Below are 17,307 nucleotides of genomic sequence, written 5' to 3'. Positions count from 1 at the left end.
GTCACCAACAAACAAATGTGTACCCAGGATGTCCTTATGAATTGTTTCATAACCAAAATGAAAGAGCTTTCGTGTGAATGTAAATATGCAAATAAACATGCTGTGTACTTTATCTGTAGAGTCAGTTTTGAGTTAACCCTTGTGTTGTCTTCCCGTCAACCTTTTTTCGACGCCTTTTTTTCACAGTTTGTTTTTGCTTTTTCCAACGTTTTAAATTGTTAAATTTTTCTTCTACACATTTTCAGCGCTTATTTCTACGTCCCATATTTTCTGATATAAAACAAAAATTGAAAACGGGAGAATGTGACCTGAAGTAGGGCAGATGAATAATTATCTAATTACAACAGTACTGACTCTCCTGTGTGGTTGCTCATTATAAGGCAACTGTCTATCTGGATGCCAGTCAGAGCCTCCTGCTAATTCTGCCAATGAAAGGAAATTCATTTCACTGTAGAAAGATAATGCTAAAATGATTAATTAACCTTTGATAAGTTCTTTTTCCAAATAGAGCTTACATGTATTAGAGAGAAATAAATGGGTCTGTTCTATATTACAAAACCAGAACCAAATCATACTTGAACGAGAGAGAAAACAAAAAGGGGAAGTAATGATTGATGAGAAAAAGTTGATCTTTTAATCATTTCCCTCTGACATCCCATCAGGGAATAGATAAGGCAGTCAAAAACTGAAAAACAACAACAATCTCTAATCTAAAAACAGAGGTAAAGTGGTAAATGTTGAAATAACCAGCAAACTTCTTTGTATTCAATGTGAACATGTTCAGTCTCATTATTAATACAACAGTTTGACTCTAAATAAGTTAGTGTGTCACTCTTTTCATGTGATAATATTGATTTTCTTCTCTGACTCCGTTTCTAACAAATGGAGGACATTTTATTATGCGTTGCATTTCAAACAGCAACACACGGTCAACATCTTTTTTTCAGCAAGAAACATATTGACATTACAGTTAGTCTGTCTCGTCTTGACTTGATCAACTCATGCTGTTATCTGTGAGCCCCGCTAACAGCAATGAGGCAGAGACAATAAATAGCATGTTCCTGTGAGTTCATAAGAGGCAGTTTGAACAGTGTTCATTATGGTTTGTGTACATACTGTAGGCGGATCCTTATGACCGTCACATCACAGTACGTATAAATGCTTCAACAGACCGGTGCAGTCGGATGTGCAAGCTTGGCTTGGTCACTAAGAAACACTTGTATGACCAGATGAAACATTCCCACATCACGCCCATGTTCTGTGTGTCTTCAAGTACTCAACTGAGGACAAACACATTAACATGTTTCACTTAAATAAAAAAACTCTAAAAATCCTAAAACAGGTACCACATCCAGTCCACTGCCTTTCACCTGCTGCCATTTGAAACTCCATTATCACAGTGCACAGTTGGAGACTCTCCTACTTGTCCTCTCCATCCTTGGGGATCTTGTATTTCTCCAGAAACTCAGCATGTTTCTGCCGCAGGATTTCAGTCTGTTTCTTAAAACCGTTGGCCCTGAAAAACAGCACAGAAGACACCCTTACACTTAACTCCATATTCAAGCATTACAAACCCCAAACAAATGTACTGCTACCACCCAAATGGACCATCAAGCAGAGGAAAAACACAGTTTAATTTAAAGATTGTGCGCTGACCTGGCCCTCTCTTTGGATTCATTGTAAATGTCTGTGATGACTCGATCTTTTTCGTCCATAAAGTTATTGTGAACTTCTTCCAGTTTCCTGAAAGAGTCAAAGAAACAATTGAGTTAAGACACCGTTCGCAGAAAAACTTTGCTTAACCTAAAAACTTGACGTTGCTCAGCAGGCATTCTGCATGCTCAGTTGTCTTTATGAGTTTGTACAGCTGTTGTAACAGCTCTTCAGATCCCAAAGAAGGGACTCTCCACAAACAGAAGTGACACAGAGTTGGTGTGTGAAAACAACAAGGCCACATGCCATGAGGTTGTGCCAACACACATGGCACAGAGACATGTCCACAAACATCATCTGGGTGTGAATGTGCAGCATAAAATAAATAAAAATAAGATAGACGCACCGCAGTGGGAAGTTCAATAAAAAGTTCTAGTACAGTATGGATATTGTCACATAATTTCTATTCTTCTAACATTCACCTTGTAAATGCTTGATCATTTCCCTTTAAAAGCGTCTTCATCATGTGGCGGTTTTGTACCTGAAGAAGACTACGTGGGCTCCGATGCTGAGCACCATCGTGATGAAGCAGTAGCCCACCAGGCGGAAGTTTCTCCTCCTCCTCCTCTGCCACTCCTCTGCCGTCATCTCCTGTGCTTGAGACTGACGAAACTGCTCCCAGTAACGAAAGTTCTCCTGGGTCTCCGTACTGATGGTAAAGTAGTTGAAGAAGAATCATAAAACAGATGGTACAAATGTTAAAAACAGTCTTAATTAAAGCGTTAATGAGGCAAGTCTGAGGGACTATCATGTAGTACATTTCCATCAAACCTTTTTTCTTCCACCTGACTGTTGGAAGACAGTAAACTCTTACTGATTTTCTGTCTTTTCTCAAAAACTAGAAAAAAAAACGTTTAAGATGTTAAGTCTCAAGGCCACATTAAAAGTGTTAAAGAGTGAGGAGGAAGGTGAGGTTACATTGGACTAATAAGCAAGCACAAACGGACATATTCTGTATATCTTCACCTAGATCTGTAGCTGGTGCGACTGGAGGCAGATCTGAAGGCCTGGCCCCCGCTGTATGGATGTCCGATTTTGAAGTCATACTCCTTCCTGCTCGACGTTTTGCTCAGCACTCGGTAGGCCTCGTTCAGCTCCACAAACTGGTTGTGCAGCGCTGGGTTGGATGGGTCGCTGTCTGGGTGTAGCTGCATGATGAATTGGTCAGTTGTAATGAGGTCTAAACCAACCAATAAACCAAGAGAGATATTCTAGTGCAAACATGTGCAAACCTGGACATGTATTTCTTGAATTAACACACAAACGTGTTTCTCTGTTAAACAAATGCATTCAAAATGTATGGTTTGCAGTTGCACTTATAACCATGGTTATTTCTCTTAAGGGTGAGTTGGCATACCCCTCAATTATGCCCAAACCACAAGGTAAATACACATGCACATCCTTATTTACCCTGGGAGCCACAACCTTAAAACACACAGTCAGGACGCTAACTGTGGGAACAGTTAATAAGTATAAACTACGCTGTGAAAGGCTGCCCTCGTGTGGCCATACATTTTATTGTTAACAAATTAGGACCTTACCTTCTTAGATTTGTCAAAAAAGGCATTTTTTATTTCCTCAAAGGAGGCATCAGATTTGACTCCCAGAAGATTGTAGTAGTTCACAGCTTTTCTGTGGTTGAGAAAGCAAAGCACTCAAAACCAAACAAAATACAAAGCAGAGTAACTAAACACTATCACTAAGTTGTTGTTTTCAGTGATTCTGATTCCATTCAACACACACACACACACACACACACACACACACACACAAAGTCTACCTGTGTGCATAGCTCTGGGAGAGCAGGCGCAGCCCAATCCTGCAGCCCCACAGACAACTCTGACAGAGACGCAGCTGAGCCTCTAAATGCATGATGGACAAAGTCTGAGTTTCCCCACAGAGGACCTGTGCAATAAGGGCAAATGTTAACATTATCGATAATACAAAGAACACTACAGGAGAAACAGGAAGATATTTAAAACCATAATAACTACTAAGTTGGCAGACACAGGCCTCACACCATTTTAAATATGTTTATGTATATTGCACTTGGAGTATAAAAAAATCTTATAAATCTACTTCTGTTGGAAGGACATAATCTGGTGTTTTATTACTTTTAATATAAATTTAGACAAAGAGGCGCTTAGGGACAAAACCTAACACTGGAGGCATTGTCCTTAAAAATGAATAATTATTTTCATATTTTTTAGACATGTTTAGTTTTTTTTTTTTTTTGCCATATAAGATATACAGTATGTTTAAAACAATTATGGCTGCTAAAACCAAAACCACGGAAATGGCAGCTGGCCACTCCCACAGCCATGGCCAACTGGAGTTAAATTGTTAATTAAATAAATTGTATGGGCTATCTGGCCTTTACCTTAAGATTACTATATGAGCAATATATGAAATAATTAAATAATAACAAAATGTGACTATTCATGTGCACATGATATGTAATCTATAGTATAAGTCAGTGAAAGATCCTGAAAAAATGATTTTCTTAGTAAATACATAATTATTAATAATAAATGATGGTGTTGACCATGTCTTCGGACCATTTAGCTTGACAACATATTAATATTTTAAAAATAGAGACATACACTGATGACAGAAAACGTGGTTAGAGTTGCTGTGAGACAGTGCTCCTGTCTTTACCTTTCTAGTGTGTTTCCATTGAAAATGATGCTGTCAGCAACTTTCCCCTCATCTGTTGAGAGGTGATCTGACTGGCTGCGGACAACAACAGGGGACGAGGTGAGCGAAGTATCTTTGATTGAGGACTTTAACAATTTTATGATCAAACAACACTAGCAGTTTGTCCTAGGATCTCTCTTATTATCTGCTGAAACGTGAAACACAACTTGACATTCACTTTGACACCGTGCAGTTTTGTTCTTGGGGCCGTGTTGACCCAAACTAAGTTAACGTTAGCTTTATACATACTTCTTTATTCTGTTATTTTATTTAGCTACACAGTACCAGCTACAGACTGCTGCTGCTGTTTGCACATTAATCATTATACACTATCAAATAAAGAGCAAACAGTACTTCCAGTAGGGACACTTTGTTGTGCTACCAGTGCAGCATAACTAACGCTAACATGACAGCTAACGTTATTTTGTTCTACTGTTAGCTTGATAATAATGAAATAATTTAGCTAGCGGTGTTGTGTATAAGACAAAGAACAAACGTTAAACAATGCAACACAATGGTAACAAGTAAGAAGCCAGAACTTAACAAAGAAAAGTGACATACCAGCAGGACTCAGTTTCATAACTAGCTAGCTGTTCTGTGGGTCCGTTGACTCAACTGCATCAAGCTAGCTGGATTAAAACCGGAACACTGAAGATTTACCCTTCAAAATAAAGTGCCGTTTTTCCATTACTACAGGTTATGTGACGCACCCGGCGCCACAAAGGGGAAAAAGGGGGCTTTGTCCCCTCAGTTGTATTTTCTACCCACTTGTTTCAACGTCATACATCCATAAAACGTAAAATACAACAACACAATTACTATTAGGCTACATGTTCTACTTGGCGTCTACATCGCATGGGGGCTTTCAACTATAGGCTACTAACAAAAATGTAATCCCATCTGCGGCGATATTTGACACAGAGAGCGAGCGCTCCAGCAGTCCTGTCACTTCATTAATAAATCTATGGGGGTGCGCTCCTCGTCATCAGATGAAGATTCCTCATCTGATGAAAATCACGGGTTATCTCTCCCCGATCATATTCTCCATTCAGTGCTGACCACCCCTGTCGCGGCAGCGGGTAAAGCCTGGGTAGGCCTAAATCAGTTAATTTTAGCCTACTTTATGAAAAAAAAATCTCCCCCTCGCAATTTTTACCTGCCCCCCTTAGTCATTGTACACTGGCACCGGGCCTGGTATTGTCGTGCAGTTTGTTAATAACAATAAAACTATAATATTCAACATAGACAACACAATTATTATAAAATATGTAATTATTATCGGACGTTTTTTTAACCAAAAAATAACCTAAATTCTAATTAAGTGTAATTATTGTGAATAGGCAATAACTGAATTTTATTTGGCAAAATAACTTACATTTTCTTTGTAGTACTGTTTACCTGCAACACAATGCCAAGAATCTTATTTTGATCCTGACCGGAAGTTGTTTGTGATTATGAGCAGCTTTAGCTGTATGGCTTTATACAACACTAACACGCCCCTGCACGTGTTTGTTTCATAGACAGTATATAAGAAGGTTTGTTTCCGCAGGATTATAACCCTGTTGCTGCCGTTTTCACCTACAGAGGTGAAATATAGTGTTTATTTATCGTAGCAGTAAATCTTGAATACTACATAACACGTAATTTTTTTTTTTAAGTATGCGCAATAATTTTTTACAGCTGTCAGTAAAATATTTAGGAACATATAGATGATGATGTGACGTATACGTGTAGTTCGGACTCTTGGTCACTGGATGGTGATGATGAACACATTTTGCAGTCTGTCTAAAAAAGAGGAAGATACTAACGTAACACAGAGCCATTGCGTTGCATACGCTTCCACCTAGGAAGGTAAGACCAAAACAACTGTGTGCCCAAATTTAACGGATTATACTAGTTGTCCAGTCTATTTAGTGACGTTCGATTTATAAAATACAGGTTACATGATGTGATTTGTACTTAATAAATGGTCCTTATGTCTGTCTGTGCTCAGTTGCAGGATGAGCTGGAAGTAGTTCCTCTCTAAAGTTGTCAGTTAACACTTGAGGCTAACTTTAGTAACTTGCGAATATAATTAGCATCAGCCACATCTGTGTGATCCATGGCAAACTGGACATTAGCTAGCAAACGAAAAAAAAAAAAGATTTCTGTCTAATTGTGTCTCTTTTTAAAGGACTGGACAGTTCTAGTCCACATTATGCCAGCTTTAAAATTGATTACTGAATACTACAGCTCGATTACATATCAGGTCAAATAAACAGTAAACCATACACATACGTACGAAAAATACAGGCTGGCTTGTGCTGCCCAACTTTAATCTCTGAATGTGTGTCTGCGTTCTGTTTGTGTAATGGGAGTGGAGGGAGAGGCCAGCAGACACACATTTTCTTACCTGGACACCGTTATTTACTGCATCTGCATTACTTATCTACTGCATGTTCTCAGATTCAGCTCTTTGCACCATGTTTACAGCTTCTGTTTCTTACCTGTGAAGTTTGTATAAGATGAACAGAAATATTAACAGTTAAAAACACTTACAGAGCTGCAGCAGTGTGAGTGAAGAGACAAGGGAAGACTTCACTGATCATCCACAGTGAGACATGACGGACTCAGAGGTGTCTGTGCTGCTGCACTGTGCAGCCTGGAGGGGCCTGCTGGAGTCACAAGTACAAGTAGAGCTTTCTGAAAGGTAGGAACATTTAATTTCTTTATTTTCTTTTCTTTATTTGTGCATATAAAAGGAAATAAAAAAAGAAGAAACATACAATAACATAAAAATACACAGGTGGGATAAAAAAAACGAGGACTTATAAAAGAAACCCACCTAACACATTTGCAAATGAACATAAATATTTATAAAAATAAATCCGGCCTCTGAGAGTAATATAATTTTAAGGCCTTTCTACCTAACAGAATGGATTAAACATTTTTTTTTAAACAACTTTTTATGGGATTTGTTGAAAATATAGAATAACACCTTATCCTTATACAGTATGGGCAAAATGTTACTGTAGTAACCTCAGGATTTTGTCATGCTTCCTCTCCCTCTTCTTAGATTTAACAGGCAGACTGATCCGGCTCTAGAGCGTCAAATAGAGGAGGCGTGGACAGAGCGAGTATCCAAAGAGTCGTGGCTTTTCAACGGGATGAAGTTCAGACTGCACTCTTTCTGCTTGGCCTCATCATGCTCTGTTTCTCCTAAACACCAATCCTGCACTCATCCACCCCTCATCCCCTTCTTAGACCTTGCAGAGGAACCGGAAGGAGAACTACAAGACAGCAGACAAAGGATGGAGGAGAATTTGTGTGTCACTGATTCTCTGCAGGATGCTGTTCAGAGCAATTTTGAGAAAAGAAACCGACCTGGGAATCAGAGAGAAAATGTAGATAGTGTCCGTGCATTGTCACAAGCTTTCTCTGATTACAGTGAGTCAAAGAGCATTACAGCTGAACGTCCTTCCAAAAACACAGAGGATCAAAGGACCGGCCACCTCCTCACTCTGAGACTAGGCCTTACATGCTACAAAGATTACCTGGGAACAAACTGGTCGTGTAGAGTGGCAGAGCTACGTCAGCGTGGAGAGGTGGAGTTCGGTGATCCTCTGGCGCTGCTGGCTCAGCCTCTGGGTGTGGGTGCAGTCCTGTGTACAGACGACAGCCAGGTAGTGTTGATCAGGAGGAGCCAGAGAGTGGCAGAGGCAGGGGGGCTCCTGGACATCCCCGGAGGTCACCCAGAGCCAAAGGTGAAGTAAATAAAGTGAATCAAGTGTCATTCAAATATGCTCGATGTGTTATTTATACCATCGATGCACCTCCTCAGGTGGTGTGTGAGCGCCTGGGCCAGGCAGTGTGTGAGCAGCAGATCAGTGTGGACATGATGTCGCAGAGGCCAGTCGTCTCAGAGCTGTTCTCGTCTGTGTGCGCTGAGATCAGAGACGAGGTGGGGAAAAAAAGTCCACTGTTAACTTATTTCATCAAATTGATGTTTAGTTACAGTTATTTTATTTATGTGACTTAAGATGACTTAATAGAATAAAAACCAAAAGGCTGCATTTCCATGTTGGCATAAAATAAGTGCAGAGCTTTATGATTTGTTGGTAAATAAGAGTCCCTGTTTTTCACTCCCATTCTAAACTATGGCTGAAATTCATTGTACTTTTTTTTTTTTTTTTTTTAAGCACTTCATATTGTTGATTTTTTTTATTTTTTATTAATTAGTTAATCATTTAGTATATTCAAATTCAGAAAAAGGTGAAGACGTTCCCAGATGTCTTTCAATCACTAGACCAACAGTCCAGAAAATATATTCAGTTTATCACAGACAAAAAAAAGCATCAAATTTGCACATTTGGGAAGCTGTAACCAGCAAAAATGTAGGTCTTATTTGTTAATCAATGATTTAGGTGATTCATTTATTATCCAAATTGTTGTTGATTAATTTTGTTAAAGGTCAGACTGATTCTGTCCTTCAGTGATAAACAAAAAATCTGTAGATAAATAAAAGATCAATAAAACAACCAAGAATAAATAACTGTACTGGCTTTCTAAAAGATGAACTCTGGTGACTGCACTTAAAACGTCTACGTGTAGAATATTAAGTGATTATAACATCTTCCAAATGAATCGGAAAGCATTTTAGTTTTTCCTGGTGAAAATTGGCTTATTGATATTTTACCTTACTGACTGTTGAACCAGTTTTTAAAAAACAATATTCACATTAGTTGTTTTTTTTCCCCAATACATTGGAAGAGCTCAGTTATCATTTGAACATGAATTCATGTTGAAAATGTATATTATTCACTTGAGAAATTCTTTGAAAACTGAAAGTGTGGTATTTATCGTTTGTCTCACGTACTTCATCCTGTCTTCCCTCTGTACGTGCGCAGGTGAATATTCCTCTGAGCTCCCTCGGAGAGCCAGTCCTGATGGGTATCGCTCTGAATCACACCAGCGCCGGCAGACCAAGCGCTGAGTTCTATGTCAGGTATTCATTCCTTCAGTTTTGATATGATGGAAGTTTGCCTCGAATCGCTTCATTAAGATATAATGTAGAGTCTTTGTTATCGGTGTGTCCTCAGTTGCTCGTTGACATCTGATGAAGTCAGAAAATTGTACTGGAAAGGAGGAGCAGAGGCCCATGAGTCCACAGATGTTGTCTTCTTCAGCAGGACGGTGAGTAATCCATAGTTACAGATGTATAACTGAGTACAACTGTCTGAATACCAACTCAAGAATGAGCTTTCTTGTTTTGGCAGTTGCATTAGAAGGGAAGTGCGGTATATAACAAGGTATAGATACACAAGACTGGATTTCAGTGTCCCTGAAATGTTTTTAGGAGGTGTTGCAGCTGGACAGAAGCAGCCCTCTGTGGTCGGAGCTGTGCCCTTCAGCTAAAGGAGCCGTGCTGCTTTATCAGACCGTGAAGCCTGACAGCGAGCGAGACCAGAGCAGATGACATGACGTTCAGCTGATCGCATCAGAAAATTGATCCAGATGACCAAATGTACATTCACAAAGAGAAACCTTTTCATTCAAATTCAGGGATTTATTACTATTTGACTTTAAGCTCTCTCTGACCAATACTGGTGGTAAAATTGTGCAAAATACAGTACATTTTTTCATAATCTGTACACTGTAGAGTAAAAACATGATGACATTTTTCAAATATCTGAATAAAAATACTAAAAAGCGACCTTGTCTTTGATTGGTCAAAGCAGAGAGTGCAACATACACCGTAGTCGTTAATTCTCTGTATAATATAACTTGCTGATGTAGTAGTTAGTTTTTTATTTTTTATTATTAAATAACATCAGTAGAATGATCGTCCATGTAAACACAGATCTCAAACGCATCCGTTTCCTCTTGCTCCAGGTTTCTTCAACAGTACCCTTCATATCCGCTGTAACCAACATCTCTGTAGTAGTAGCCCTGGTCCAGATAAGGCACACTCCACTGAAATGTAAAAAATGTAAAAGGACAATGAGATTTGAATAAGAAATGAAGTTAAGGGGGCTGTTGATGTGTTACTTAGCATCTTTCAGCGGTTTAAAAAGCAGTTACATATTAAAGGTGCTCTAAGCGATTTTTAGGCTACAACATTTTTTGTCACATACAGTAAACATCTCCTCACTATCCGCCAGCTGCCTGTCCCCTGAACACACTGTAAAAAAACACGGTCTCTGTAGACCGCCCAGGCTCCACAAACGGCAACAAAAACAAACTGGCCAACCTGCACCACCAAACATAACAAACAGAGTTCCTGCCAATAACCGACAAAAAGGATTGGGAGGGGGGGGGGCGGGTTACTGCATGGACAGCCTCGTTTTGTTGGAAAATACTTTGAACGTCAACAAGAAGTTCCGTCACCCAACATCGCTTGGAGCACCTTTTAAATTGGACCTGATGAGCTCAGCTTCAGCTGAACCAGGAGAAGAAATGAAATCAGGGTTATTAGTTTAATAGTATGTTAGATTAAAATAGCTGTGGGAATTGGGTCCTTTAATAAGTCTATAATTTATTTTCTTCTGACTCTATTACAGCTTTGGGTGAGTGAACAGTTCACCTGCCTATATTACTGACAAACTGTCCTCATGTCCTCACTGGGTCATTGATTAAACCAAGGCTTTTATGAATTGACTTCTTCAGCTTGTCAGATCATTAACTTCTTTTGTAATAAGAACTAAGGCAGATGTCACCCAACTTGTCATAAAACTTTAGTTTGACACTTGTGGTGTTTCCTTCATAAGAACTTAATAAATGAAACGTATTTGAGTGTAATAATCTTCCCTCACACTGAACTTAAATGATTTCTACAAGACACAGCGATGAGGTCCAGGTGATTTTATTAAACACCACCTCTTAAAGCAATAGTGCTGGACCTTTACATATAAATGAACGTCCGTTATATTAAAGCCCTTGCCAAACAAGTTCACACAATGCTGATTACCAGGGAACACTATATTTCACAGTATACCAAATTTGTGGTGATTGTAGCGCAGCAGAATGATGCCGATACTGCTTATTTGTTCAGTAGCTTGTTTATTAACTCCACAACAACCTTGTTACATGAGCAGTACACAAAGTGCCGTAAACCAACCTTCTCGCTCCCTTACAGTTCTTCACAGCGTAGCTGCTTATTCTGGCTCTCTGATTGGCTACACGGTATGTCAGTCTACTTGTATTTCCCAACACCTTGAAAGGCAGGAAGGGGGGGGGAGAGACCTCCGCGAAGCACGTCAGCGTTCCACACGCCAGCTTTAAAGTGCAGCTAACGACAACAGCCCCAAATTATTTAACAAAGAGGTTTGTTTTGTAGGATTTCACAGCTGCATAACCATAGATATAAAACATTATTATACATATTATATCTATGTGCATAACACTCACATATCTTGGCTGCTGCCTCCATGGCTGCACATTGAGTCCTGTGTCATTCCATCCTACAAAGACCATAAAGAAATCAACCAACATCTTAAAATATCATGTTTCCCCAACAAGCTGCCATCATTTCTCATGCTGACCATGAAGTCCAGTCCACTGGATCCTATGCGAGGGTAGAGGGCCGTGAGGGTGGGGTCTTTTCTTGTGAAGTCGGGGTTTCTTCTTCTCCTGTTTGGCGATGGGGGGCAGCAGTCTGCGGGCCTCATCTTTATACTCCTGCAGGAGTGCCTGTGCCTGTTCCTGAGGCAGCTCGACATACTGCAGCTCCTCCAGCAGGTCGCCCTGCTGCTCTGGAAGACTGCAGCTCACTGGAGACGAGCAGGAGAGTTGAAGGTGTTGGTATCGTTCACATGTATAACTCTGCTGTCGCAGGTTTAATTATGATTGTCAGAATTACGAGAAGCTTAAGTTTGTTGTGTAGTCCCATACACTTCAAGCCTGGTTCAAGACCTCTAAATGGTTGCCCACGTCAGTTTTTCAGCAATTGGGTTAAAGGAATCCCAAAGAGAGAATGGTATTTAAACGTAATTATTATTACATTAAAAGTTTCTATCCCTTATAAAAATACCTGAGGTATGCTCTTATTATTCACTTAGATGTTATACTTCCTATAAAATGGGAACAAGTCACACCTTGGAGTTTGAGCAGGGCGGTCTCAGGGATCTGCTCCCCGTTGCTCGTCTGGTGCAGAGACAGTCGTCTTTTCCACTCGTCTGCTGGGGGAAAGACCACCACCACCCGCCGCCGGAAGCCTGTGAACAGCTGCAGCTTGTACCGCCGGGCAGAGAAGAGGATGTTGCTCTGGAAACAGAGAGATGACAAAAAGCATATGTAAGAGAGCTGGAATACAACATCCAAGTGCTGGTACGCCCCATGCATGTGTCAGTGCTTCAATGAATAAATAATTCCACATGCTTACGACTAAAATGACTAGGTAATTTCAGAAATACTGAACCCCTTACCATATCAGTCTCTCGGTTGTTTCGACGTATGTAAATATGTAAATATACTGTACACAGGTCAGGTCAGTTAACAGAGTCAAATCGGTTTCAGAGAGAAATCGATGTGTTAAGTAGTGAAGTTACCTGATCGAGAATATAGTTGCCAGCTGTCTGAGCAGCCATCTTAATCAAATCAGTTAGACACTGAGAGGCCTGCTGCAGCCTGCTGTCCCTCTGTCCACCACTCTATACACACACACACACACACACACACACACACACACACACACACACACACACACACACACACACACACACACACACACCACACACACACACACACACACACACACACACACACACACACACACACACACACACACACACACACATTTTGGGATCAGTTGATCAGAAACATCATCTTTGAATGTGAATATAAAACATGAGAGTGAAGACTGGGGGTTTGACTGACAATCATACATGCGAGCAGCTCCTCGGTGCCCAGCAGCTTGTACCGTTTCTCCGGATGCTGCTTCATTTGAGTCCTTGCCCAGTGGCTTTTCCCAGAACCAGGAAGACCAACCATCAACAACATCTGGAGGGAAGGAGCGTAAGATTGAAATGTAACAACTACTTTTATATCTTGTCTGAAAATAACTAAATTAGCACTGCTAGCAGTATAGCTCTATGGCTAGCAATGTCCCCCACTTTGGTCCATCAACAACAATCTTTTCCACCACAGGGATGCATAAAAACACCTTTCCATTATACACATTTAAATAGTTTGGATGGAACTCCAGCTACGGTCTCTCACCTCACAGTTTTCTCTGACGGTAGGAGGCAATGTGGTGCGCACCCTCTGCCCAGCAGAAAGAGCTGCCAGCGGTATGAACCCTGGAGGACCCGGGTACCAGGGAGAAGCTGTGGGGTCTAGGAGGAATCTGACTGAACAGCTCTTACAGAGGACGTGAGGGAAAAGAGGACGACCCATCAGCATAGAAGCGTCCAGGGAAAAGGCGTCCCCCATGAAACGACCGTTCTTATGGAAAGAGAGCTCAACAGCACCGTCTGTGGAGAAAGACTGTCGATGTGCACGTGTAAACATGACACACAAACACACACAGTTGGGATTAGAATAAGCAATGTCCTCTAACTCACAAGACAACAGCAAAGCAGTCAAATTTTCGAAGAATGCGAACAGAGGAAGAATTGAAGAGAAAAGCATCACTCACAGCATAACAGCCAATGATATCTCCCTCTGAGAAGGGTTCTCCAAACTCTTCCTCCTTCCCTCCTGACACTTTTTTACCACGCCCATCATAAGCAAAAGAGAATTCATCTTCACCTGGTATAATACAGATAAAAATCCAGAGGGAGAAAGAACAGAGGGGTCTTAACAAGAATAAACAAATCTCCAGAAAAGGGGCCTCTGTTCAAATCAATTCTCCTAAAATGAACCTATTCCTTACCCAGCAGTAGAGAGGTGTCGGCCACAGACCAGCCGACTCTCAGGCCGTAAGGATCCATGTGTTCTTGTTCCTCCAGCTGTGTAGTCAGCAACTTCCTCTCCAGCCTCACCTCAAAGCTCACTCTGCCCTGCAGCACCCCGTGGGTGAGCCTGCAGCCTGACCACAGCAAGGGGAATCGAGCCCAGAACCGCGGCTGGCCACATGCACAATCAGGACCCACCTCAAAGTGGAGGTGTCTGTCATCTGTGCAGAAAAACAAGTAAAGTCAGGGATTCAAAATACCTCTGCACTGCCCTAATGACTTGGGACAAAGGTAATCAAAGTTTAAAACACTGTCACTCAATAAGGGTTCATGTTCCTGCACCCGGAAGAGAGTGAGTGTTGCCCAAAGACTTACATGGATCCAGTCTGACTTTATCTTCATCTTCCTCCTCCGTCTCCTCTGTGTCCACTGGAGATCGTGGTGACTTGGCTCTGGTCGACAAGAGATAGAGATGCATGCTGCTTAAGAACACCCGCTTCATTTGTAAGATTCAAGCGGATAGTTTTGCTATATTTCTACACAAAGCCTGTTAAATTGTTGTTTCCCGTGTGCATATTCAGACAGGTGTATCTTGTTTACCTTCCACTTTTCTGGAATTCATGCTGACTGAAAGATATAAAATCAATGAAACCTAATAGGAAGTGTGGTTTGCAACCCTCTTTTTTATCAGTAAAATATATAGCTAGACATGTCTGCCTATCATGTGAGCAGATTTGTGTTTTTTAAATGCCTAAACAAAACCTACATTTATCGCAGTAGCATAAAATAGAAATACTCAAGTAAAGTAAAAGTACCTCAACATTGGACTTTTAACCTCTGGCCCCTTATAAAACTCATTAAAACACCATGTAACCTGTTATAAAGTATAATCCTAACTTATGATGCAAGTGTAAATTTTGACTGAGCCTGATGCATTTAAATGCGTCTTTACAAAACGACTAACTAAAATCTAGTTTGCATTACCTTTTGTATCTTATCTCCTCTTTGAACTCGTAGAAAGCTCTTCCTCTGCCCATCTCTTCTGATGAAAGAGTTCTCCTGTCCTCTCCAGGATCGTCTGTACCTCCCTGCTGCATTTCAACTTCTCTCTCCTCCGCTTGGTGCACTGGCACATACTCTGAAATACACTCGGAGCCTTGTTGTAGAGGTGGCAGACCGGTATCGGTCTCTGTCTGCGTGGCGGTGTCGGTGTACTCTCGGATGCAGTCCGGTTTAACGTTACATCGCTCAGAAACACCAGCTCTTGTCGGGGGTGATGAGGACTGAGTGCAGATGTCCACTATGTCCACTGTCTCCACCGGTGCTGAAGGTGTCTGTGAGCGGTCATTTTGTAGTTGTATCTCTTCATCACCGTCCTTCGCACTTTGTTTTGCCTCTAACGCGGACCACAGCCTGCCTAACAGCTCAGCTTTCAGTCCCTTGTTGTCCAACCCGAGTTCTTTAAGTCTGGACCGCAGTTCGGCCACTTTTAGCTTTTTGATGTCCGTTAGCTTCATTGCTACCGTGTGAGTGCAAATTCAGGTGATTTTTTAATCGAGTTGGGGCAAAATATCGGACTCAAAGTAAACCAAAGAGGTTATGGTAAACTACAGGAGAAAGGCAGCAGTTTGGATCAAAACATCGGTTGAATATGGTGCCCTGGTTTGTGATTGGCTCTTTACTTCTTCTCTCTTCTAATTTATGGCAGATCAGACACTCGCAGGAGTCTTTGCTGTCACCAAACGTTTGGAAATAGTACTACACTTGGTGTTGAAACAAGGAGGGGCCACATTTTTGACATTTTCCAGGCTCAAAATTAAAACATCCACAGGCTCAACCCATCTTTTATCTGACAACCACTACAGTACAGTACAGTACAGTCACTTACAACAGTGAAGGATACAGAATAACCAAATGTACTGTTCTGCAGTGGTGGAAGAAGTGTAATAATACCACACTTTAAAAATACTCTGTTACAAGTAAAAGTCCTGCAATGAAAATATATGTAAGTATCATCAGGAAAATATACTTAAAGTATTACAAGTAAAGTACTCAATGCAGAAAAATCCTCACATTTTAGAAACTGGAAACGATCAAAACAGTTCTGTCATAAGTGTTTAATCGTAATCGTTCTGTACTTGAAGGCCTGTATATTGTTGGGTAGTTTAATTTAAAATAAAACCTTGTGTTTCATAAACTACATGTGTTTTGTGTTCAAAAATCTTAATTTGTAAGCTGTCAGATTGATATTGTGGAGTAAAAAGTAAAATATTTCTCTCTGAAATTTAGCGGAGAAGTAAAAAGTAGCATGAAAAGAAAAGACTCAAGTAAAGTACAAGTACCTCAAATTTGTACTTAAGTACAGTACTTGAGTAAATGTACTAAGTTACATTCAACCACAGCAATCAATGTGTGTGCACACACACAATATTGATTTATATGGACATACTTCTTTAGTATGTATATATACACACACAACAGCTGTGGTTGAATGTAACTTAGTACATTTACTCAAGTACTGTACTTAAGTACAAATTTGAGGTACTTGTATATATACACACGTTTGTTTTACTATCTTTGTGGAGACCAATCATTGACATAATGCATTCCCTAGGCCCTTACCTTATTATATCCCTAATCATAAAACCAAGTCTTAACCCTCAAACAGCCCTTTAACTGGGGTCCAGCATTTTGGGACACACACACACACACACACACACACACACACACACACACACACACACACACACACACACACACACACACACACACACACACACACACACACACACACACACACACACAAACCACACACACACACACACACACACACACACACACACACACACACACACACACACACACACACACACACACACACACACACACACACACACACACACACACACACACACACACACACACACACACACACACACACACACACACACACACACACACACACACACACACACACACACACACACACACACACACACACACACACACACACACACACACACAC

General features: G+C 40.7%; 3 protein-coding genes across 4 annotated transcripts; 1 reads left to right on the top strand and 2 right to left on the bottom strand.

Moving 5' to 3' along the window:
- Window positions 1-620: 620 nt before the first annotated feature.
- Window positions 621-5,054, bottom strand: dnajc4 (DnaJ (Hsp40) homolog, subfamily C, member 4). Its single transcript, XM_028589473.1, has 8 exons — window positions 4,972-5,054; window positions 4,372-4,446; window positions 3,494-3,618; window positions 3,255-3,345; window positions 2,680-2,861; window positions 2,195-2,362; window positions 1,657-1,743; window positions 621-1,516 (listed from the first exon to the last, which is right to left on the bottom strand). The coding sequence occupies exons 3-8, from the start codon at window positions 3,583-3,585 to the stop codon at window positions 1,420-1,422; spliced, it is 717 nt and encodes a 238-aa protein (XP_028445274.1). The 5' UTR covers window positions 3,586-3,618; window positions 4,372-4,446; window positions 4,972-5,054; the 3' UTR covers window positions 621-1,419.
- Window positions 4,387-10,102, top strand: nudt22 (nudix (nucleoside diphosphate linked moiety X)-type motif 22). 2 transcript variants are annotated; one of them, XM_028589472.1, is made up of 7 exons: window positions 4,387-4,470; window positions 6,951-7,099; window positions 7,466-8,153; window positions 8,231-8,350; window positions 9,297-9,394; window positions 9,489-9,582; window positions 9,746-10,102. In XM_028589472.1, the coding sequence occupies exons 2-7, from the start codon at window positions 7,011-7,013 to the stop codon at window positions 9,863-9,865; spliced, it is 1,209 nt and encodes a 402-aa protein (XP_028445273.1). In that variant the 5' UTR covers window positions 4,387-4,470; window positions 6,951-7,010; the 3' UTR covers window positions 9,866-10,102. The 2 variants fall into 2 exon arrangements, with proteins under 2 accessions (XP_028445273.1, XP_028445272.1); XM_028589471.1 differs by lacking the exon at window positions 4,387-4,470 and adding an exon at window positions 5,903-6,261.
- Window positions 10,103-10,199: 97 nt separating this feature from the next.
- On the bottom strand, window positions 10,200-16,002 carry LOC114562839 (heterogeneous nuclear ribonucleoprotein U-like protein 2). Its single transcript, XM_028589469.1, has 11 exons — window positions 15,267-16,002; window positions 14,658-14,734; window positions 14,261-14,503; window positions 14,024-14,136; window positions 13,606-13,872; window positions 13,264-13,386; window positions 12,936-13,037; window positions 12,483-12,651; window positions 11,931-12,158; window positions 11,797-11,849; window positions 10,200-10,362 (listed from the first exon to the last, which is right to left on the bottom strand). Exons 1-11 carry the CDS (start codon window positions 15,797-15,799, stop codon window positions 10,288-10,290), a joined length of 1,983 nt encoding a protein of 660 aa, XP_028445270.1. The 5' UTR covers window positions 15,800-16,002; the 3' UTR covers window positions 10,200-10,287.
- Between the last annotated feature and the right edge of the window lie 1,305 nt (window positions 16,003-17,307).

Source organism: Perca flavescens, chromosome 10 (genome assembly GCF_004354835.1).
Source record: "Perca flavescens isolate YP-PL-M2 chromosome 10, PFLA_1.0, whole genome shotgun sequence".
Lineage (NCBI taxonomy): Eukaryota > Metazoa > Chordata > Actinopteri > Perciformes > Percidae > Perca > Perca flavescens.
This window is presented reverse-complemented; position numbering and strand designations above follow the sequence as displayed.

Coding starts and splice junctions, on each gene's coding strand:
- dnajc4 (XM_028589473.1), bottom strand. CDS start 3,585: ATGCATTTAGAGGCTCAGCTGCGTCTCTGTCAGAGTTGTCTGTGGGGC. Junction 3,346..3,493: donor TCCCAGAGCTATGCACACAG/GTAGACTTTGTG, acceptor TCTCAACCACAG/AAAAGCTGTGAACTACTACA. Junction 2,862..3,254: donor TTTTTGACAAATCTAAGAAG/GTAAGGTCCTAA, acceptor TTCATCATGCAG/CTACACCCAGACAGCGACCC.
- nudt22 (XM_028589472.1), top strand. CDS start 7,011: ATGACGGACTCAGAGGTGTCTGTGCTGCTGCACTGTGCAGCCTGGAGG. Junction 8,351..9,296: donor GCGCTGAGATCAGAGACGAG/GTGGGGAAAAAA, acceptor GTACGTGCGCAG/GTGAATATTCCTCTGAGCTC. Junction 9,583..9,745: donor TTGTCTTCTTCAGCAGGACG/GTGAGTAATCCA, acceptor AAATGTTTTTAG/GAGGTGTTGCAGCTGGACAG.
- LOC114562839 (XM_028589469.1), bottom strand. CDS start 15,799: ATGAAGCTAACGGACATCAAAAAGCTAAAAGTGGCCGAACTGCGGTCC. Junction 14,735..15,266: donor GAGGAGATAAGATACAAAAG/GTAATGCAAACT, acceptor CTTGTCGACCAG/AGCCAAGTCACCACGATCTC. Junction 12,652..12,935: donor GCAACTATATTCTCGATCAG/GTAACTTCACTA, acceptor CTCTGTTTCCAG/AGCAACATCCTCTTCTCTGC.